Consider the following 25,428-nt stretch of genomic DNA (forward strand, 5'->3'; position numbering starts at 1 on the left):
TATTTCAAACTCAGGCTTAATTATATTATCTGTGATCGTTGAGTTTGACGTTTACAAAAGTTGCCATATAAAATATGTTTACGTCAAATTTATTCGACCTCATAATTTTTTCTGTGATAAAGGCTGGCTGTACCTAGTTTTTTATAACTGTACGTGTGATGTGGTCTTAGAAAAATTGATAAACCTAATTAAAAAACACTGCATGTTAGAATGTTGATTGTGTGTATGGTTCAAAGAGTGGTGAAAATTTATTTTGAACATTTTAGACAGTAAGTTCAGTGTCATTGAAAGATCACGATGCGTATCGGTTTTGTGTTATATTGGTGCGTATTTGCTCTTCATCTGTGTAAAGCGGATGATGGGGAGCGGACAGAATCGAAGGATACAGGCCGAAGGATGCATTGGGGCCCTGTATCGAGAAGTAGTTCATTTATGAGCGACTCCGCGGCTGCAGCGTCAAACGAACTCAGTGAGTATTCTGTTACATAGTGCAATCATTAACACCTGTTAGCGTCCTTCACGCCGGGCAATAGATTTATTGTAGTGTTTAATTTAGTCATTAGAATTAAATCCGTATTGACGTTATATTATAGCTCGATTTGTAAACCATCAAACGTTGACATTAGAAACATCTGTTTACCTTATCTAGTTCTACCAGAATGTTCTCAGTATACCATGGAGGTCTTTTTTGTTGTTTACTAATTGTTAAAAATTATTTTAATTCTTTACAATTAGTAAACATATAACTATTTCTTAAATCCCATTTCAAATGATGGATATAACTAGTAGGCATACTTTATTTAATGTGCAATAGGGAATTAAATAATAAAGAAAACAACAAAACATTAAAATTTACAATAGGGATATAAAAACTTCGAATAAATAGTGTTTGGAACTTTTCATTTATTTATTATGTTGAATAAAACATTTTTCTCAAGTATAAATTTAATTTTAAGAATTATTTGTTAATTTATGTTCCACCCTTGCTCATGTAATTAATCTCAGAAATTTTAAATAAAAAAACTCTTTAACAAATAGGTACATACAGTACAAGTTATAATAATACACTACTTTACTTGTAATATTTACATCAAAAAATGTCATGTTTCCTTTGTGTGTTGATAATTATTACAAAATTCTTGCCAAATTTAACAAAAACGCTAGAGATTATAATAAGATTCATATGGGCAGATATGTATAAATTTTTGTAGAATATTGTGTAGAAACACTTAAAATGTTGTTTTTTTACTTCACTCAATATTTGACATAAAATTTATGTTATTACAGTAGAGTGTTTCTATTTTAAACAGTTGATCAAACTCTGTTGTTTTTTATCCGTATTTAGAACAAAAGATACTTGGTAACTTTGCTCATTAAAGTCCAAAAATAATAAAAGACTTTTGTTCACTTTTAATGAGAGTTAAATAACTCGACTTCCTATAAAATAAAACTCTGCCCTAAATCACTAATAACAAGGTTCATTTTACGAAAAAAAACCTTTAGTTAACTAGGCCAAATCTCTTAAACTTGTTGTCAGCGACATGTAAAAAACCCTGAGAGAAACAATGAAATTATGTATTCTAAATGTTAATGGTGGAAAATCATGAGTCAGGGTCAAAGAGACAATAATGTTACACAGCATCCCAATTATTCTAATGATTCACAAAAACCATTGTTTCAATGAACATGAAATAAGTTTATTTTTATCTCATACTCAACACTTTTATTTTGTAGAGTATTAAATAAGTGCCTGTGAATAGTTATTTTTTTAAACACTATCAGAATGTTAATGTTAGATTTATTTTATTGAAGTGTGAGTAAATTCTGACCGCCTCCTTGGTACAGTGGTTGACGTGTGAGCGTAATATCGAGGGGTCCTGGGTTCGATTCCCGGTGGAGAAGAAGAAAAAAAATGTCTCGGTCTGGTAGGACACAGAAGGCTGCTAATGCATCTGCCCCTTGCCCCACTAGGGGAGGTAGGACTTCACTTATGAGTAGATTCTATTTAACTTATTCTGGCTAATTATAGATATATAATAACAGAGCATGACCATGATCTTAGGTACATATGCTTATAAATCACTTGCCCTTGAAGAAAATATTTATAAAAACGACAGGGAAATCATTTGCTCAATATTCTTCAATGAACAGTTGTATATCAATAGAAACATGTGACTAGAGAAATCTGTTAAAAGTCCCCTGTAAATTTTTGCCCTATAAAATTCATACTAATATTAAAAAGAAAATGATAAGCTTGATCACTGAACTTCAAAGTATGTTGAGAAATATGGATAGGCACCATTTATAAACAGTGGTATTTATAGGTGCTAAATGCCGGTTCCATAAACAGCCATTTGAACTGTTATAAATATAAACTAGACTACATACTGTAACAATAATAATTATTAAAGAATAGAATCACCCTACATTTGATTATTGACAATTTAATTAGCGGCTGAAGTCGGTCGTCGTAGCCTATTACTAGATAATCGGGCACCCGATGGGCTCGAGACGGTGTTTTAATTACCTGAAGGAATTTTCATTGCCACAAACGATAGGCACCGTGATTTGCATCAGGAACTAAAATACGCGGCGACAACGCGTGACAAAATCGCTTTTCAGCATATCACGTGTTACAATTCGATCGTCTGGATTCGGTGACGGAAATAGTTGCGATCAGACCGCGTCTAACAGATCGCTGTACGAAATGATTGCGGACTTGATTCATGCTTCTTGAATGGGATGTTCTGATTGAAGAAGTCTCTCTAGTTGAAGAGACGGAGGACAGTTCACGTGGCTCAAAAATTGCTGAATGCCTTAAGGAGACTCACCGTTTATTGTTTTAAACATTTTTAAGTAACCGAAAAGGATGAAACTGTGTCATCAAGCTATAGCTTACGATAAAATATTTCGCAATTCAAAATAAGGACTCAGGAACAAAATCATATATGTATGTTTCCACTGTCTGATAATGTAAAGATTTGACACCTATATTATCATTGAATCCACCTGAAAAACTGATTATCTAATCTAAATTATCTATATTCTATCCTAATTTAAAGTCACATTGACGTTTGGAAATTTACCATTTAAAAATTTAAGCCACTATGAAACGCCGCTCGTGCATTTAAAAGCAGGTAATGAATTACGAAAAGTTAATGTTTTCAGTTTTCACGCCAATACTTATTATACTGCAATATAGCATATAGCTATCTGTCTATTACTTATCTATAACTCACATACATCGTGACTCATAACAACGTCTAGCGATACGTGAAGTGGACCTTGTGATTTTGGCGGTTTATCGTCGATATACATTACTTTGTGCTCTTGTGAGGTTAACGCCAAGGAGGTTGTGACCGGTTTTCATACGAGAACTCAGATAAAATTACTCTAAAGTACACAAGTTCATATTGAAAAGATCAATGTGAATTGTGTATTCAGAGAACTGACTGAAGTCTGCTTCGATGATGGACAAAAACTGAATTGTTTTTTGTTGTAGTTCAAAATCTAGATTGCTAAGGAAAATATCAAATGTTGTTGATAAATAGATTTTTACAAGTACAGGATCATAAAGATGCCAAGCTTTGTGAGATTGAAGATAAATGCCACTTAAATTCGAGTGTTTTGTGTTTATGTTCTTACAACTTGGCTTTCAATCGTATAACTATCTAAGGGATTATCATTCTAATCACGTAACACACAGAGGACAAATTGCCTTGAAGAAGAACACTATTATCGAAATCGCAAAAAACATCGTGCATCCAATTTGGCCTCCGGTTTTCCCTCGTTCGGAGCCAAACTTCCAAAGACAAATGTGCATAGAATGAAATATGTTTTCCTTATCACAAGTTAAATGCTAACATAATATTGACGTATTAAAGCTTCATGTGGATTGTGGAATCTGGATTACGCGCAAACAAATGTGTTATCGGTAAAGCATGTCAATATTTGCAAAGCGCGTGCATCACTAGATAATTTTTCGAGGAATCGATTCCGTAAGCGTTCTTAATTTTTTACGAAGATCCGGCATCGCAATAATGACTTTAAGACGATACACAAAAAAAAATCCACTGCTTGGCGGGCGCAGTCTAATAGCTCGCTATCGCGAACGCGGGTGTGCGCGAAGTCATTCTTGCAAACTCGCCGCGCTGCCGCTGGCCGACTCGGGACAAACATGTATGGAGTCGTCATACAGTTATAATATTGTTATACATTTATTTAATTGTTGATTCATTGGTTTTATTTTCTTGCTTATAAACAAATAATCTTCTTTTTAACAACTACTTAGACATTATTAATAATTATTAATTATTATTATTTCGTAATGTTTACTTTATTACAAAAACTTTGGAAAACTTTGGATGTTAATTTGTATATTTTTTTGTTAGTTGTTACTTAATCACGTCAAGACTACATTACCAATTTTGATAAAATATAGCTAATTGCCTGGATTTACACATAGGATACTTTTTATCCGAACTGAACACTTCTGTGGGATAAAACAGGATTCACGATATAACCTAATTCCACGCGGGCAAAGCCGCGGTTGGAATGATATTTTTTTAAATAAAAAAATTGTTTAAAAAAAACACAAAATATATTGACGCATGTATTTATTTTTTGCACTCTATTATAATTGTAATTATTCATTACAAATAATCAAAATAAAATAGCCAGAACAAAGTTAGGCCCTGGTAGGGTAGGTAGGCAGGTACAGCAATGTGAGACAAACACTGGCTTATTTATACCAATAATAATGTTTACTTTCTAACAACAAAAATACATAATATTAGCTAATGTGAAAACGAATCAACCAATCATCCCACAACAATGAAATGTGCACACAAATATTCATCCAAATCGGTTCATGTGATTAGGAGGAGTGACTGCAGCGCCATCTTCCGGGCCCAATTGTGTTTCCAGATCACCCAGGAACTCAATTTAATATACTTACACAAAATTTTTCGAAATGAAAACTCACATTACTATGTAAATATGAATATAAACCTGTTTTATTACTAAGCAATTTCCCGCACAGGTGTAGTAAGTATAAATGAAATAAATATCAACATCAAATTCTTTATACAACATACTTATCTATCACCTACTAAGAAATGTAATTCTTGAAATTTTTTCGTATTTTTTTAAATATAATACTACTCCAATGAGCTCCTGTTCCATATTACATCCACCATACTTCCACTAAGTTCACCATGATTTTTTTATTTCTTTGCACTTTGTTGCTTTTTGCTAAAAATGGAATCATGCGATAAAACCAGTAGAGCGTTGATAACATACATTTTTGACTGAATAAAGGTACTTACGAAGGAGTGGGTTCACATTGTGAACAATCAGTGGGTTTATTTTCCTTCTGGATTCCGGATTTCTGAAAAGATTATCTATGCTATAAATGAAAAAACCTTACACATTCGTTATGTACTTAAAACAGGGGTACATATCAAACATCGTCTATAATACAATTATCATCAAATTTAAAATAAAACCAACTTACTTCATTAATTTGTTCCAATTGTAAGCATTCTTTTTCCTCCAACCTTTATGTTTCTTCTTCTTATTTTCTTTATTGTCCCCATTTGTCTCATTTTGTCTTATCGTGTTGTCACCCTTTTTTACGATTGCGCGAGCGACACAAGTTCCCCGTGTGACGGCCGTAGCGGGAATGACTCGTGCAGCGATCGGGGTAGGAAGGTACAGGGCGGCTCTCGATATACTGGCTGGTCGCGCGCTAATTTCAAGTATTTGTTGTTTATTTCAAAACCATCGCATATTTCAAAATTCTAAATCGGTAGACGTATAGGTTGTATATTTTATAGTTAATATCCAAAAAGTCGTAACTTTACGTTTGTTATTTTGAAGATGCCAGAGATTAAAAAAAAATAACAATGAGAACTTTGTATTTTTTTTCTATCGAGAAAATATCATGGAATCATGTTTCTAAAACGGTAGACGTATTGTGTTACTATTGAACTTTCTTGTCAAGAATTTTCATCACAACAATTTTAATAATATAAAAATTACGAAGGTTTAAAAAGGGCCGTAAATGTTAGAAAAATTAATTCATCACCTTAACAGCAAAGTTCAGCGACACGCGCGGCGTCAGACTTCTAGTTGGTGTATAAAATCGGCCCCAGTAGATTATATTTTATTCAACTTATTAATTATTGAGCTCTGTAATTCATATGTTAAAGTGGATTCAAATAAAATATGTATTGAGAAAGAATTCAGCGAAAATAATTTAATGTTATTGTACCTATCTGTTTCATACAATTTTTATATTGTAACGTGAGTATCAAGGTGCAGTATAAAAAACCCAGTTATAAATTATTTAAGTTAATTTACTCTGAACATTATACTGAACAATAATGAAGGCAATATGTGGCTTGTGAGCCTTGATCTACATTTTATTGTAGTTCTCGATAAGTCGTCCCTTTATTGCTTCCTCTGTTCTTTTATTCTATACTTTATTTTGTACACAACTAGTCAACTTTTAAACCAGAATGATATTTAAGATCATCAGACACTAACTCAGCGTATGCGCTGTTTCATAACGACCTCCAATAGTCAAATCAAAAACAGAACAATAACAAATAAACATCGATAACAATTACATCGCATCCAATATAGGGAAGTATAAATTAAAAACGTAGACGATTCGCGACACACGTAAACAGGCAGGCAGAGACGTTTGGCACGCAACGCGCGCCGAAATATTGTTCCCATGCCTAAATTAGTACCATTTAGTACTTTACAATGCACCTGAATTAACACGCTCCTACAGATTAGTCACGGATAATGCGGAATATTTAGATAATAAGATATTAAGATATTGCCATTCCTATGTCATTAGTGCAGGAGTCGGAAATTTTCTCGCAATGATAGAAGGTTGGGCTGATCATATTAAGCTCGTTGGCTTCACTACTTCTTTAAATGAACCGGAGTAGGTATATTATGTGCTGTAGACTGTAGAGTATGTATATGGTAAAGTGAAGCTTTATTCTAGGAAATATATACATAATTTTATTCTCAAACATGATCGTAACATCAAGTAGGTATCTAAAACAAGTATACCCTGATACAGAGCTCAAATTTTCTGAACTCTAAACAAACAAGGCATTTAATTTTAATAATCATCGTTTATAGACTTTCCCATCTCAATTAATGATGTGATGTGAAGGTTAAGGAAACACTGTAATTACATTAAATAGCACATAACGCTCCGTAATATGTAACATGCAGTTTCATTGCTATGCCACCACATGTTGCGCGAACTGGTTTATAAGGTCGCAACGATCTGATAAATTTTAAACGCTTACCAATATACTTCCATGTCTATTTTTAGAATCGTTTGTATGTTCTTTTCATGGCATTGTATCTATTTTTATTGTAACAAGTTCGATTTATAAATAGGCAGGATTCAGTGAAGTAAAAAATTGAATGAAATAGTGACCGAAATTTAGTGAGAATGTTAAATTTATCATAGCACAACTTCTAAATTAAAAGTGGCCCTGTTTAATGGTATAATTCCGCTGAAAGAAGAAGTTAATAAATGAAGTTGTTCTTAAATACAATAGGACTAATCTATACGTCCTTGCCGCACCGATAACACGCAATATATTGTTATCCTTGTGTGTGTATGGGTATAATGTGCGATTGTTAGCTCTATATCTTGGTAAGGCTGTGTATGCATTGTCAATGTTTGCGAATGCCATGGCCCCATGAATGAAGCCTAGGTTTTTATGTCCCATAAAACTACGCTAGAGTAACCGGATTGGAGGCGTTCAATGATAAAAACGGCCTTTCCTTAGCATTCGTTATAATCTTATTTGCACGTTTGCCGTTTTTTTTAGTGCATTGTCCATTTTGATGTGTTTTAAATTGCAGTCTAGAGAATGAAGTATGAAAAGGAGGGCTCAGCGAAATCCTTGAATCAGGGGAATAATAATTGATTGTGTACATAATATGTGACCATCTCGTCCATCTAATACTTTTTCATGGTTTCTTAATACGACCTATTAATTTTTCCACCGGTTATTACAAAAAGATACATGGGTGCTGGAGCTTGGAAAATTCATAAAATTAAATAGATTACCACATCATCATCACCAAGAACACAATGTAAATGGGTAACACCACAGTAACACGCATTAATGACACATGAGCCAACATCAATTCTACACAGCAATTCGTATTCCATCTTTCAGTTACAAGTTCCAAACATTAATTGATCCCAATAATGCAGAGTTAAGTGGCCGGGTATGGTATGGCGTTATTGCGCTATTGCCATACTTTTGTTTTCTACTTTGATTAATTGCTCAATTGTTGTATTGCCTGTAGTGAAATAGTTACGTTGCATGTTTCATTTAATGTCCTTTTTAGTAGGTGTCAATTGAAATGAATGGTGTCGATAATTTTGGAATTCTTCTCCTAATTAAGAATTGATGAAAACATCTAATTCGTCTGCTAATTAAGAACTGAAGAAAATATCCAATGAGTTGTGGTCTATGTTCAATTTCTTTGCCTTCGTAGCATATTCTCGTATGTGACTTCGTAGCATATGCTCTAAAATACATACTGGGTTATCAAAGTATTTAAGATTTCATGAAAACCCCTTCATCAATCTATGAGTCTCCCACTTTTAATTAAAACCATCCCAATTCAATTAAAACCATCGCTTTACAGAACAGTGGAACACGGACTGCAAAATTGCTCTGTTGTGATTGTTTTTGAGTCCATTTTGTTTATTGATACAAGTTTGAAGTGTTCATCATCATCATCATTTTACGTAAATTATTTAACTTGTGATTTGATACCACGTACATAACTAATTGGTGATAAATATTTGCAAACAAAATTTATACGTTGAATGATGAATCAGAATAAATTCAGTTGTTAACTTACAGAATATTATTGTGGAATGAATAATACTCTGAATTTTACAGGAATTATGGCGCTTTTCCTTATTCCTATCAGTCGTATATAACCAGTGTTGTGAAGCAGTTTAAAGTGATTGAATTTTAAATCCGAATGTTTTAAAATTTAAGATTTTAGTGATAATATGCGGTTTAAAGAATATCAATCTGAAACTAATTTTAAACGTGTGATTTACTTAATTTCTATAGTTATTGGTTTAACAATTTGTAAGTATGTACCTACATAAAAACCTTTGTTGCTACCCAGATAATTTTTTTCATTAGTTACGGGAAGTTATTTTTGTATGTAAGGAATATACTCCAAAAATGCTCTATTGTTGTAAAAAAAAAAATACTTGACCAATTGGAAATTTACCTCTTTACTAAGGCAATTTTTAATCTCTGATCAATCCCCGGGCAAGCAGCAAGTACCTATATTTTAAATGATATCTGTAAATGTTTTCCATACTATTAGCATTGCAGAATTATATGCTAATAATATTTGCACTAAGTATAGAATGAATATCAAACTGATTTGAAAACTTCTTTGTAGCAGTGACTACGGATCGATAGAATGTTCTAGAAGTGATTGGAAAAGTGTAACAAATCGGCTGGAAACACTTGATTGGAAACAATTAGTAACTATGCGTTTAAGAGTACGTGGAAAATGGAAATGTATAAAACAATGAGATCCGTGAACACGTGCGCGGCGATTGTCTGATTTGATATGCTAACGTGAATAATATTGGATGTTTTCAAATGGAACTAGAAATGTGATGTCGTATAAGCTTTTGTAGTGATAGAATTAATAGCAGAATCAGGATCGTTTGTAGAATTGCAGGTATATAGGTTTATTATGTAGTCAGTTTAAACATGGTCATCGTCATGATTTAAAAGGTTTTGAAATTGAATATGAGTTAGCTGTTAAGTTGAAGGTCGGTGGTTAAACCAAATTGGGAGTAGTCAACTATGAAAGTGTTTGTTTTGTTGCTTCCTCGTTCTCTGTTTTATGAATCGCAATTTCAGTAATGATAGAATGAAGCGATATGATTGGTGCTTTACAAACATTCCTCGCTACACATCCTCGCATATGATTGGTGGCAACTTAAATGTTTGTCTTTTCTATTTTTGGTAATTCAAAAGCCGGATAATTTACATATGATAGCGAGCGAGTAATATTTCAGTTTATTTTATTTTGAATGGCTAACAGCTAAGGACTTTTCAGGTTAAGGTGTCGGATTGGTTTGAATTACAATTCCGTATAGACCTATTAGGCTGGGGTAGAAGCCTTTAAAAATAATGAAAAGATAAAAAAAATCGCAGTCGGATGAAACCCATTAGAAAAGGAGGGGAATATGATAAAAATGTAAGGAAAAATAAATTACGGTCAATCCGAGTTCGGGAAGTGGGAGGGGGGAGCTTTTAAGAGAAAAAAATGGTCTCTCTCGATTTCCGACAAAACTACAAGTCCTACGGAAAAAAGTTCAATGGCAAAGTTGTAGGTAATAAAAGGATCTACAACTTTTGTATTCACAATTTTTTCACATAACCTCAAAATTTAGGTGAAAAATTCAAAAAACCCAGTTTTTGGTTTTTTATTTTTATCTACTTCAAAATTTATTGCTTTTCTACGAAATTTGGTGAAAACTTACTTTATTATGTCCCAAATACACTGTAATTTATTTGATTGAAAATATTTATTTTTTCGCCTTATTTTGAATTAATACCAAAAAAACAACCTAATTTTCAATCGAAAAGTCACCCGTCAAAATATCAGCTTTTTTCAAAAACTTGGGGTGCCTTTTATTCATTAAAATCTCTACTTTCATATCGTGTAAAAAAAATAAACACCACCATAGTAAATGTTCTCAGGAAATGCATACAAACAGTGTGATAATGAGCTTTTACTAAATCAGGCACACTTCTCGAACTCTATATCTTCTCTTGTATCGGCTTTTCGGTAATATTTCAAAAGAAAAATAATTATCTGTTCTAAGTTTAATATTTTACAGCATATTCAAAAGCAAAATGATGTCGATATAAACATTTCAGGTAGTTCGAGAAGTGTGCCTGATTTAGTAAAAGCTAATTTTCACACTGTTTGTATGCATTTCCTGAGAACATTTACTATGGTGGTGTTTATTTTTTTTACACCATATGAAAGTAGAGATTTCAATGAATAAAAGGCACCCCAAGTTTTTGAAAAAAGCTGATATTTTGACGGGTGACTTTTCGATTGAAAATTAGGTTGTTTTTTTGGTATTAATTCAAAATAAGGCGAAAAAATAAATATTTTCAATCAAATAAATTACAGTGTATTTGGGACATAATAAAGTAAGTTTTCACCAAATTTCGTAGAAAAGCAATAAATTTTGAAGTAGATAAAAATAAAAAACCAAAAACTGGGTTTTTTGAATTTTTCACCTAAATTTTGAGGTTATGTGAAAAAATTGTGAATACAAAAGTTGTAGATCCTTTTATTACCTACAACTTTGCCATTGAACTTTTTTCCGTAGGACTTGTAGTTTTGTCGGAAATCGAGAGAAACCATTTTTTTCTCTTAAAAGCTCCCCCCTCCCTCTTCCCGAACTCGGATTGACCGTAATTTATTTTTCCTTACATTTTTATCATATTCCCCTCCTTTTCTAATGGGTTTCATCCGACTGCGATTTTTTTTATCTTTTCATTATTTTTAAAGGCTTCTACCCCAGCCTAATAGGTCTATATATATAGGTCTAGTCTATATATAGGGCAACATTTTATATTGTACATATTTACATGTGTTAATGAAACGACAAATGCACAAACGTTGACATGTAAGTATTTTACTTGGTATAATGTTAAAAGAGAATTGCTAATCTGCACTTTGTGCGCTATTTAGTATGTAATTCTAATTCTAATTTTCATAATATGTTTACATATTATTCGACACAACATTGCAGAATAAGAATTTATATGTGCCTGTACAAGTTATTGTTCTGTTATAAAAATATTGGGGTACCGGTCAAATGTGGCTACTTGACCACATTTTTTTACTTTTTCTTAGCTAACTTATTTATATTAAACTTTTATTAACATTTTATGATTTGTTCATGTCATGAATGATTTCATCATTCACTTTTACTAGGTATTTCTTTAAAATATATTGAATCTGACATTATTTACAAATAAACGTAATACAGGTCAAGTTGACACTGATGTGGTATCTTGACCTTGCACATCAGTTTTCATAGGTAGATGCTTAACATTCTTGTTTTAGGCTAAGTTGCTATTACTTTTTAATTCTTCGACTTTTTAAATATTGCAGCCCGAAGCTTTACAATAAACTGTTAGGCTCTGGCTACCTGGTCAAGTTGCCACGGGATTTGTAATGATTTCATACAAAGCATTACATGTCGGATAGGGTTGTCACAAACAAGACACAAATTTTAATGAACTATTTATTTATTAAACTAAATTTAATACATATGTATATGTATATTACTTAATACTTATAGGTATTTATTAATAGATAAGGAAACATTTATTTTTCATTAGAAATATGCTAAATCGTTGTCATCAAAGAGAGTATAAGTATCTAGATTGTCCGAAATTTGCAGCAAATTTATTGATTTTACTATGCAAAACTCGAAACAGATAAAAAAAGGAAAAAATGCAGTCACGTTATTTTTTGTGTCAACCCTAGGCGTCGGTCAAGTTGCCACGCAGCGGTCAATGGCAACTTGACCTAACCTGAGGCATCAATGCCCAAGCAAATATTTCGACAGATGAGCCTAAAATTGGATAGTTCCCACTGTAAAACCAATCTCTAGGGTTTATTACACAACATATCAAAACTGTACTCACCTGAGATGTGCAGTTTAAGCTCTACAAACATAATAATACTGACACCGGCAAAAGATCCTTAGTTACAGTCACACTTCGATACGTTATATTGCGAGAACCAACAGCGTTACCGCTTTAAAATTAAAATATGTTGCCTATTAATATTTTAAGAACCTACCAACATCGATACGTTAGGTCAATTTGCTTTCAATTCTACAAAATTTGATATTTTGTTGTTAAACGGAAGGTGTGGTCAAGTTGCCAAGTAAAGGTCAAGTAGCCACATTTGACGGTAATTAGATACCTACCTACACTTGGGGAAAAAAGCAGTGCTGGTTCAGTAGACAGTATAAACCAGGCGGGGTGTGCAGGAAAGAAATTTGTTTTTCAATTCATCTGCGCATGTTGATAACATCACAACTGCTCGAACGGTGAATGAAAACAAAGTGAGGCAACCGACATGTCGAAGAATCAAAATGAAGATGATGATGACACTTGGGAAAAAATATTTCGTAAAAGAAAAGATAAAACATAAAGTTTTAGCTCTTGTTTTGAAATTAAATCCTATTTGCAAAGATTAAAGCTAAGGAAATTTTCATTATCAAAGTTTACTTGACCCAAATTAGTGCCAAAACTTTAAAATAATGTGATGAATGAGACATACAATCTCATTCCATCCTTCCCACAACAAGAGACAATTTCTAGTATTGAGTCACAACAATGTTATAATTATTATTGTGTGTAATTTTAGAAAAGGGTGGTATTTATAAATATAGATATGATCTGATCATGATGAAATTATTTGTACTATGAATACTATTCCTTATTACAAATAGCATAGAATGCGTTGTCCTGATTTTGGTCATTTTGTCCATTATCTCTGATAAAAGTTCAAGAAACATCCGTATCTCTAGTATCATATCATTCATATCCCACAGTGTAGGCAATAGGCATCCGCTTTGTCGGCACACAGCGGATGCTAAGAGCACTAATTGATGCCGAGATGTGATTTATCCTCCGCCCGCGCTGAGTGAACGCAAACGGTGCGTAAATTACTTTTATCGGTTAACTTGCTGAAATACAGAATAAATACGACGTTTTTGACGCAAACGAAATAGAGTGCCGCTCAAATATTCCATTAAATAATTCATTATTGCGCCATTTGCGTGGTGATTTCGTAGTTTAAGGATACCTAAATGTGTCTAAGTAACCCGTAAAATATGTTAATGGAATGAAGAAATCTTTGTCATGTAATGATGGAATATTTCGTAAGAGATAAGTCCATATGATATATTGTGTACTTAAATATGTTTTTGAAGGTATGACGAGTAGTTTTTCCTGTCGGTGACTAGTATTGTAATAAAAATTTTAGAGTATGTACCTACTTACTTACAGTTTTTTCTAGTTATTTACTTATTTACCAAATGGGATTATCTGATTCTTAAAATAGACACTATTCAAACATGCTATACTAGATACATAATTTATCATTACTTATTCATAAATTCTATTTAGATTAGCTTCCTTCCTGTTGACGTCTCATCCAATGCATACAAGCATACTATAAACTATTTAATAAAGTACTATTAAATGTAAAACTAAAGAAGTATTAAATCAATGTGTGAATGAAAAATTTAAAACACCATACCAAAACTTTAAAACACCGTAGACGGTAGTTATCACTACATAGTATAAAACAAAGTCGCTTTCTCTGTCCCTATGTATGCTTAAATCTTTAAAACTACGCAACGGATTTTGATGCGGTTTTTTTAATAGATAGAGTGATTCAAGAGTAAGGTTTGTGTATATAACCTAATAATTTATTAGGTTTTAGACAAAGCGGGCGAAGCCGCGGGCGATAAGCTAGTAGGATATATTTTAAAAACTTAATGAAAAGAAGGTAAGAAGGAAGAAGGTAGAAGGCAAAAATAAAATTCCATTTTCATTCAGGTCCCTATCATATGGGTTTTATAATATTTAACATACCAACAATTATTGTTTTTGCCCTTACCTTTACCTAAAATCATAGGGCATAATTTAAATATTTGTGGGTAGATACGTACCAACAACATAATATTGTCAAAAGCAATTAAACTGCAATAACGGCTCTCCTTTTCATAATTTAGGTTAATTTATAAAACCGATAGCTTAAAACATTTTCCGTGTTTTAAAATTAGTATAGCAAAGCATAGATAAAACCGTAAACAACCGTTTGACCGATAACGCTATCAGTAGTGTGTGCAATTTATCATAATGCAATGCTCTGTTCTTTTTATTTCCCTGTATTATATACCAGTGTTTGTAATTTGAATACGAAATAATTATTTCGGTGAAATGGCGATAGTGCCTGATAAGTGATAAGCATTATTTATGATTTCTATTTTGAAACTTTGCAATAGTTATAAATTATAATGCAATTATTTTAAAACGTTCGTCACATAAGGATCAAACGTTTTAAGGATAACACAATGATTGAAACGGTTAGTTGTTTTTAAAATATGTAATAGATTAATAGTTTGATAAGATGTTATTTATCCCAAAGTATCTCAATACTTCAATAGGACATCAAATCAAACAATGTTTTTTATTTATAAATCGATCTTAATACATGAAACATGCATTTATGCCCTTATCATTCTGCGACAACATACGTATTGAAATTTATACAGAAAAATCATGGCATCGTTGTTGTTTATTAACTTAAACCTAAAAGTTTTTCAAATCTAAAACTTCAAACATTATATTCATCAATTGTATGGCTAAAAGATTCAATGAAACTCGAGCTGCTTTAATAATATTAATTAAATAGAACCTGGCCTTAAATGGTTACTAGGTAACTAGGTTAAGCCTATTTGAGACAAGTGAAGCCTTAATGTTGTAGTCATCGTTTTGATAAGAGATAAAAGTTATCAGCAAAGTGGGGATCGTGATTGCCGTGATAGTATGCGGATAATATCATGAAAGACAAGTGTCTGTTTCGGATAAATAAAAAAATAACGTTTGTACATGCCCGCGTGAAGTGAGGATGATTGGAAATTGTTAATCTTATTATCACGCGGTAAAGTATGTCCCGCAGTTCCGTCCAAAGCAACGCGATGGAACACATAGTGGGGTTTTAGTCACTAGGATACTCTCATAACCCTACGGCTCCTTCCCCGGAAGGCGTCGGTATTTATGCAAGATTTTGCTCATTAAAAACAATAGTCTTGATAACTAGTATGGGATTTTATTTTTATTTGCATAATAAATCACAAATTGCTTCATTACAACGGACAATAAAGTATAAACATCATTTGATTAACTACTACATTCAGCTCTAATAGGCTTATTATTGTGAACGATAAACAAGAAATTTCACAATGTAAGTTACTTGTTTATATTCAAAAGATAAACCACGTCTCTAATATAATATGTTTGTACGTGTCTTTAGCGGGAATCCACGGTATTTAAATACAAAGAGCAATGACACTGCATCATAATTGTTACACGTCATGATAAATATAGAACACTGAATTAAAAGAGATAATGAAGCGACGAATGAAAAATAAACATTTTTCAGATTTCGGCTCTCATTTGTAGAAATAACTTTTATTATTATTTATTATATTAAAAAAAATAAAGCATATAAATTATAGATAATTTTGATACAATTCTATTGAAAATACCTATGTAGGTACCTACCAACGTATCTACCTATTTAAATACATACATAGTTTACGTATTTTGACAATCAAACTCATTCGACTATCTACACTTTCAGTATTGCTGGAGGCGTGCCACAACGAGCCCTCCTGCCTCCAGGACCACGCGGGGTTGGAGGCGATCACGCAGCTCCACCGGCAGCTCGACGACGATGCGAACGGCAACGTCGATCTTAGTGAGAGTGATGATGTGAGTTTATGATTTTGTTGTGTGGTTACTCTCTAGCAAGAATATAGCTATAGCATCCTTGCGGAAGAATAGCATCGGTGCTTGTCCACCAATAATGCGCGAGGATGTGTAGCGAGGAATGTAAAGGACCAATCATATCGTTTCATTTAGTTTTAAGCGTTTGAAGCGATACTATTGGTTATTTACAAACATATTCCACGCTACACATCCTCGCACATTATTGGTAGAAAAGAACCCTTATACGATAAGTTGTAACTTCTACTATTCTCGATCTTACACAGTGTAAATTCTATAGCCGCTTTATATAAGACAAAAATTAAAATTTTCTTATTCACCGATTATTGACGATGGAAACGTCAATGACTGTCTCTCTCCTCCTCAATGACTCTTAGTTTATTTAAAAAAATACAAGAATATCAAATGATTTCTTACTTGCTGATCTTGTATGGTAATTTAGATGCTTTTTTGAGTTTTTCAAATGACTCAACTAAACCCCTCGAATACTCGTTACTCATAGCTTTTTATTTTCGGTGAATGCGTATTATACTTAATAACAATCACACTTTGGGCGAGCCGTTTCGAACTTTACATATTATCATGTTTTATTTCCAACATTGTACTGACCTACTAGTTAAAATATCACTGGAAACACGCATTGTTCATCAATAAAATGGCACGATTTCAAAGAAAGCATTGGTTTTATAAAACAAACAGTGTAGGTACGTGTTATTGTCGAGATTCCGGCGAAATAGTATGAATACGCCAAAATGGGTTCACTATCTTTACGATTTGTGGAAACAGTTAAACGTGTGCTGAGTTTTTGTGTGGGACTGTCGATAAATAAATTAAATGATATGCGCAATAGCAATAGTGCAAAATTACGTAGGTGTGCGCGGCTGTGTTCTATGGAAATAATATGGTGTCTTTATACTTTCGTTTTATTGGTATGTCATACTGTACAACTTTTTAAAACTCCTCTCACCTAAATATGTTTTGTTGGCTCTGGCATGCTACATCGAAAGAACAAATTATCGTGGTCTTGGACTGAAAATATACAAGTATATATATATACGTGATAATGTGAGAGTAACCTATATTTCTTTTTATTTGAGTTTGTAATAATTATCAGATTTTTTTAAACAAATAGTGCTAAGTATATCTTACCTTTTTGCAGCACCCAAACTCTTTATTCTAGTAAGGGGGCTTAATAATTATTATTTTTATACATGGCTTACTTATTTATTACGGTATTGTTCCATTATTGTATACATAATTATAGTGTCATATAAATTTATGGCTCTAGATTATTATTATCATGACGATGCATTACATAATTTCCTATACGATTATTTAACAATAGCCTATAAATATTGTCCTTCCAATATCTCAGAAATAATCCTTAATTTTTTACAGTTTCTTTTAAGTAATAATTCTCAATTGTTTGCAGTTTCTCCGTGAAGAGTTGCAATACGACAGTGGCTATGAGAAGCGGCAGCGGGCCTTCCACCACAACGATGATATGCACATATCCGTCAAAGAACTGTGGGAGGCGTGGCTGCGATCTGAGGTGAGGATATACCATCCTTAGAATCATAATGCCCTGGTACTTTTTGAAACTGTTGCAATACGACTGTGGCTACGAGAATCGGTAGTGGGCCTTCCACCACAACGGCACATTTGTGGGAGGCGTAGCCGCGATCTGAGGTGAGGATATACCATCCTTAGAGTCATATTGCCCTGGTACTTTTTTATACAAGTTGGCAATTAACGAAAAACTAGCTAATGATGAGAGATAATGTATTTTGCGAATATGTGCACAGCGCACCAACATAGAGTATTTACCAACTATTTCTTGACGTTAAAATTAGTGCTGGACCCTATTCGTGTAGGGATCTCTTGATATTTATTAAATATGCCAAGCACTTAGCTAATAGGGCAGTCGATATTTGCAAACAGTTACTGTTTAAGTAGTGGCTTATCTTAACAACTAACACATATGTATTTGATTACTGAAACGTAATATTTTTCAAATCTATTGACTAGTCACAAGTTTTAAGGTATATTATCCATTGAGGCTAGATTTCTCTCTTACACAAAGTATATAAATTATAAATAGCAAATTTAGTACATTGATCAAACTTTAGCTTAGCTCAAAGGCTTGGTCAATACATGATGCAGCATTTCTAAACTATACATACTGTAATCATAATATAGTTTAGAAATAAAGGTTTTTATTAAATATTATTATTTTCAACAGGTGCATAACTGGACGGTAGAGCAAACAGTCGAATGGCTGTCGGAATCAGTAGATCTGCCACAGTATAAGGCTCTTTTCCTGCAGCATCGCGTCACTGGTGCAACATTGCCAAGGTAAAATCACCCTTAATGTATAGTAATAAAGTTCAAATTCAATTTAAAATCTAATCTATTAGGTTTTTATAGTCGTTTGTACATAATATAACTTTATTATCATCGTTAAAGTTTGTTTCATGTTTATAGTTCGCACAATGTAACTTTAAAATTTGAACAATGTAATAAACACCTAATACTGCCAAAAAGGTTAATAATACGCCATCTATCGAACTTTTACTAAATAAATTGCTGGTTACATTGTAATTAAACAACGTAATCTAGATGGCGCTTTAACAACGTAATCTAGATGGCGCTTTAACTACTTATATAATATTTATTATGAGTATGCGGCTTTAATATTGCTTCTTTCTTAGGTTCGATAGAGAATAATCAATCAATTAATAGGTTTATAAAGCGCTGAGTATATTGTTTTCCTAAATAGAATGCTAAAATAGACAAGTTAGAGCATTATGCTCAGTGGCTTTGGTATTTAGGTGGAAATTTAAACTATAATTTTTAAATGCTATAAAACTACAAATTAAAAATATTGATTTTGAATTCTTTATCCATTTATATTGCAGCAAAATTTAATATTTCTTTTTGATAAATTTTTAAGAGTAAAAAAAATTCAATCACGAAGCGGCATTCGACACTGCGTCTTTCGCCATATGCGATCGTCTTTTTTTCTATTATTTAAAAAAATATATTTATGAAGCAATTGAATGCTAAAAAAACTATAATTTCACTATAATTCAACAGACTAGCGGTGAACAATATGCAGTACCTGAGCAACGTGCTGGGAATAAAGGACCCCATACACAAGCAGAAGCTCGCTCTAAAGGCGATGGACGTCGTGCTCTTCGGACCCCCTAAAGGTAGGGACAGTTTATACTGGGGTACCGATAAGTAGGTTTTATATACACCTTCTGGGTCTAAGGTTCGATTCCCGGTGGAGACGAGGAAAAAATGTGTCTCGGTTTGGCAGGACACAGAAAGCTGATCACCTATTTGTCCCTAAAGAAAATCTATCAGTGAAACGGATGTATGCATAATGCACGTGTAATATTGAAAATAACCGCTTTTTACTAAATGCATATGGATCATATGGATGCATATTGTATAATGGTTCATAATTACCAAAATAATAAATTTTTTGGCTGTCTGTCTGTTTGTTCCGGCTAATCTTTGGAACTTCTGGACCGATATTGACGGGACTTTCTCGAACAGATAGCCGGTGTAATAAGGAGTAACTCCTCCTTTTATTAACCGACTTCAAAAAAAAGGAGGAGGTTATCAATTCGGCCGGTATGTTTTTTTTTTTTTTATGTATGTACACCGATTACTCCGTGGTTTCTGGACCGATTTACGTGATTCTTTTTTTGTTCGATGCGGGATGGTGTCGAATTGGTCCCATAAAAATTTTATTCGGATAGGCCCAGTAGTTTTTATTTTATGAGCATTTTTGTCTGTATTTGTAAATGTTGCAAGTGAAAGTTTGAAGTCGGTTGTTTTTAACGCAGTTATTGACTTGTTGTTTTATACACATTTAATGCTGGAATTAAATTACATTTGTGGAAAGAAATTTAAGTATATGGATAATCTCTTACGGAGTTATTTATTTTTGTATTTTAACAAATGAAAAAATAAGTATTCAGAGTTTAGTATTTATAATCCAAACAATGCACACAATTTGAAGATAACTTCAATGACAGAGAGAAAACCTTTTTCTTTTAATTGATAGAGAATTAATAATATTTTAAACACTATTAGTATCTAGCTGTACGCTCCGGCTTCGATCGTAATTTTTCCAACTACCCAAAAATCTTATCTAAAGTTACATCATTAGATATATAAAAAAGTTTAAACGAAATATATTTAGCAAAACATCATTCGTTCACATTTTTATTCGGATCAGTGTAGCGTGCAATTGTATTTACAATTGCGCTATTATTGTCCAAAGTACATACAGTTTAGATTATTTTTTTATAGTTCGACCTTTTTATGATGGGTATTTCATATTGAACAAACAACATTTTTTATTTAAATAACAGTACGTATCTGCGTAGGCGAGAAATCGTCGGATACGTGATGTCTTAATAGTAAATGTCTGTGAAAAAAGTGACAATTGAAAATTAATACACAAATTAAACTAAACAATATTGTTAAACAATATAGTATAGTAAGAACTATACTCTCCTGTAATTCTAGCCGTCCTCAATTCTGTAACGCTTAGCTTCCATAAATCCTATAGAAAAATTAAAATCCTCAGACAAAAGTTGTTCTGACTGCAAAAAATTCGTCATTTACAAGCACACTAACGTATTTTGCATATAGGTAATAATTAAATATTCCAAAACAATGCTAAGCTAATGTTAGTGTTTTTAAACGCGTGTAGGTTTTCCATAACTCGCCATTTCTTTAGGAATTCATTTGTTTCATCAAAATTGATCCACTATAATTGCGTATTGTAAGTGCTAAACTACTAACGAAAACTCATTGTCATATGCTAACATGTCATTGTTAAGTATTATTATGTCATATTTATAGTAGGTTCACCATGCGTTCATGATTTTGTGGTACTTATTTTTTTATATTCACAAATAAATTATGAGTAACGATTTAAAATAGAAACAAGAGGAGTAGTCTTTTTTATAATTTTTAAATATTTATAACAATATTCAAACATTTAAAACAATATTTTTAGTTTTGCAGTAATATTAGATTTTTTGTTATGTGATCCAGAGTCATTCGTACTTCCATATTAATTTCATTCTCATAACATAAACTTTTTCATAACGTAAATTAATTTGGTTGAGAGCTGATTTATACCCTTTCTCATATTATGGTACCCTTAAATCGACATACGCTTATATTTCTAACATAACTTGAAGGACTCAATAAGAGATTGATCTAACAACATTCTATGAACAACGCGTTCATAGAATGTTGTTATAGACCGGGAGATACTGACACAAAATTTCGAGTCATTTGTAACAGGATGGCGGTTCTACAGGGGTCTTAGTACGCAATGACAAAAAGAAAAATGATGGTGTGAACGCTGGTACCGGTGGGTTAGTCGCGTGGGCGTTAGTCGAACTCGTCGGAAAAATAGCGAAAGTCAAACGATTTGTAACACAAAAATTTAAGAATTTACCGATAGCCCATAAAAAAGAAGTAGGCGGTAGTGTCATGCCATACTTTTCCGGTATGACTTACAGCCCGCCATACCGACGCGAATGTGTTGATTTAAAAAAAACAATTATTCAACCATTTGTACCAAGCTAACTTTTGCACAGGTAACCATCGTCGTGCAGCCATTTACGAAAATCGCCATGCCATACTTTTCGGACGATTCCAAATGGTCGCCATACCGCCGAAAATCTGCAAAATTTTTTTATTTCGCCTATCTTTTTGTACCAGTATTGCATTTGGCTTTTTGGAGAGTATTTGATAAAATGTGACCATTATTATATTTGCCATACTTCTAGTAGGGGGAAAAAGTGCTGTCATACTTGAAAAATAAATTTATTATTAATTTATATAAGTGAAGATTTCCAACACCTAGATCTTTGAAATTTTGTATTTATATTCGTTGATCCTCAAACTTACAGGAAAAATAAGTGCCATACTGTTACAAATCGTTTGACTTTCGCTATTTTCCGATGAGTTCGACTAACGCCCACGCAACTAAGCCACCGGTACCAGCGTTCACACCATCATTTTTCTTTTTGTCATTGCGTACTAAGAACCCTGTAGAACCGCCATCCTGTTACAAATGACTCGAAATTTTGTGTCAGTATCTCCCGGTCTATTACTTCATTCTTCAATCAGATAAAACTAGTATGCAGAAAAAAACAAGTCCGCAAACAATCATGGCTCCACTAATCATTACACAACACAAACGGTTCACTCGATCGCAAAGCGCCGCCGCTAACAGCCCATACAGTGCGGCACGACCTTGTGCGCGGTTAACTGTCGACGCGTGGCAAAGAATATGTCATAAATAATTATATAGAACCGACACTGAAATCAAAATCGAGCAGCTGAAACCGGTGTTTGTTTATAAGTGCGAATAGATCACGCACACATATACATGCGAGTTACATCTGTTTGTGTTTGTGTAAAACAATATTTGACAGCTTTTTGTGCGCGTTGCAGTTTTGTTTTGAGTGCGAATAGTTCACGCACACAGTTACATCTGTGAAGAGTCTATGTGAATCACGAAATTTAACATAAATGTATGGAATTTTTTAAGTGTTGTGTGCGTTTTTGGGTTGGTTTCGGCAATACGTGACGGCACTGGTGATAATGTTATGTTTGACACGCTGTGCCGCCTGAGTTTGCTCGCAGTTGATCATTTGGTGCAAGCGCGGTTTTATCTAGAAGGTAATTTGTTTTTAGCGGCCTATTTAGTGTTGCTAGCTTGAATGTATGCAGGTTCTATATTATGTTGAAACTTGGCAAATCGGTATGTAAAATTTAACCCAAATATCTTTAGTCTATCTGTTTTATATTATATGAGAAACATTTGAACATTTGCGATATTGAATCGAACATTTGAACGTTTGCGTTTGCTGCACGAAGTGATTTGAAGATTTTTATATTTTTTTATGTCAGAAAAGTGAATATAAACTAAATTTCCAAATACGTGTTAGCAATATAAAAACAACGCATTGTTGTAAGTATTTTTACATTTTCTAAGTTATCGTAATTAAATACATATAATTGAACGTAGGTAAGAACAATAATGTAAGTACATATAATTGTACAGGGTAATCCCCTTAAACGTTATCTTGTGTATTTACTCACAATCCTTCAAATATAATTGATAATATTGCAAACAAATAATACTAAGGTACAATAACTTCAATAAAAATCTACAGAGGCAATACGTGTTAGATAGACTTTTTATAGACGGATTTCAATTTAAAATTGAAATAATGAATAGGATAACCAGGTCAGATAGTCGAAGCATTAGATAAAGATTTTTCACATATTTTATCATAATTACAATTACGGTTAACCATGGTCGTTATAGTCAGTCATTTCATAATGACTGAATTAATTAAACCTTTGCAAAGGAATTAATGTATAAGGTTTCACAGTTGTAAAAAGTGTGTGATAATAAAATATATAATATGCTCTTAATTTAATATTATTGAAACTCTATATATATCTAAAAATATATAGTTTCAATAAACTGGATCAGGTGTAAGATGTGGTAACATCGAAAAAATAATAAAATACGTTAGTTTAAGATACATGGATACTTAGGTAATGCATTTGTTCTTTCAATATAATAATCTGATTGCTATTATTGATAGCAACAATTTTTTATTGTCAACGTTATGTTTCTTCATTGCTACTGTTTAGATTTTAAGGATTGTTCTAACAGTTTTATCGAACTAAATTAAAACCAATGAAATAAATTCTTTACAAATTTGAACTCTAGTTTATTCGTGCTACCTTTGAACACCTACACAACTTATTATTATTAGCGACAGGTCGTTAATGTTACAATGGTCGAGTCACGGCATTCAGTGTTTGAGTTTTCCGTGTTTAGTTTATTAGAACAAAAGTTTGTCATCTGCTTTTTATATAATATTGAAAATTACGTGATAGATATAATACAAGTACGAGAAAAAAAAATTTATAAAGATTCTGCCATCTTTGCAATTAAGTTAAATGTAATTTGTTTTGTAATTTAATTAAAATTGTAATTTAATTTATAACAGTTTAAACGAAATGAATGGTAACAGTATGACTAAAGCTTTGTTGAAGAACCTTCGAAACCATGGTATTTCTGTGTCTCCTCTGATATTAACTTGCTAATTTGCAAGTAGGTAAGATAAATGTAAAAACCGTAATCAACTCATTACGAATGAGATACGATCATTGCCTTGCAATAAAGTTTAAGTTTATATTATTTTTCTGGTCATTTTAGATACTACGAAATAATGTGATCATTAAGTTATTCTTACACCTCTTGAAATCATGCCTCTTCATCATTTTTAACATTAAGTATTTTATATAATGTCAAATTATATATACTGCCAAATCACGTTTATGTCCATGACAAATATACACTTTATAGCGATATAATTGTATTCTGCACTAAAAAACTAAGTTTTGAAAAGACATCTATTTTTAGACGTCTAATTGACTGAGTATGGACTGGACTTACCTGCATAGCTGAAACTTGCATGTTATGTAATTCCTCTTCCGTTCGGACAACGTTCGCGAGTAGACGTGTGTATAAGCAGTTTCTGTATTTCGTAAAAATCAAATTTCAAAGTTAATTATTTAAACACAAATAATAGGATAGCATACGAGCAAGAAGTTCAACGGTGATTGTGAAGTTGTTAAGGTGAAAACCTCTCGCTACTTATGTGCTCGTAGTACGACGGAACTACGTTTACGTGCATAT

At 32.6% G+C, this 25,428-nt stretch overlaps 1 protein-coding gene and 1 long non-coding RNA gene across 2 annotated transcripts in view; one reads left to right on the plus strand and one right to left on the minus strand.

The window, feature by feature from the left end:
* The first annotated feature begins 93 nt into the window (after positions 1 to 93).
* Positions 94 to 25,428, plus strand: part of Stim (stromal interaction molecule) — a 47,728-nt gene continuing 22,393 nt past the window's right edge. The window contains exons 1-5 of the mRNA XM_090116583.1: positions 94 to 469; positions 16,519 to 16,649; positions 18,097 to 18,216; positions 18,907 to 19,019; positions 19,761 to 19,876. Coding sequence (XP_089972709.1) covers positions 298 to 469; positions 16,519 to 16,649; positions 18,097 to 18,216; positions 18,907 to 19,019; positions 19,761 to 19,876 — 652 coding nt within the window. The 5' untranslated portion in view covers positions 94 to 297. The remainder of the gene's footprint in view (positions 470 to 16,518; positions 16,650 to 18,096; positions 18,217 to 18,906; positions 19,020 to 19,760; positions 19,877 to 25,428) is intronic.
* LOC149897226 (uncharacterized) lies at positions 4,776 to 5,701 on the minus strand. Its single transcript, XR_016458236.1, has 3 exons — positions 5,516 to 5,701; positions 5,328 to 5,389; positions 4,776 to 5,253 (listed from the first exon to the last, which is right to left on the minus strand). It is a non-coding gene; the product is annotated as an uncharacterized LOC149897226 (long non-coding RNA).

This window comes from Colias eurytheme, chromosome 26, assembly GCF_061535395.1.
Source record: "Colias eurytheme isolate Ceu_HAF_F1 chromosome 26, ilColEury1 Martin Lab GWU primary, whole genome shotgun sequence".
Classification (NCBI taxonomy): Eukaryota; Metazoa; Arthropoda; class Insecta; order Lepidoptera; family Pieridae; genus Colias; species Colias eurytheme.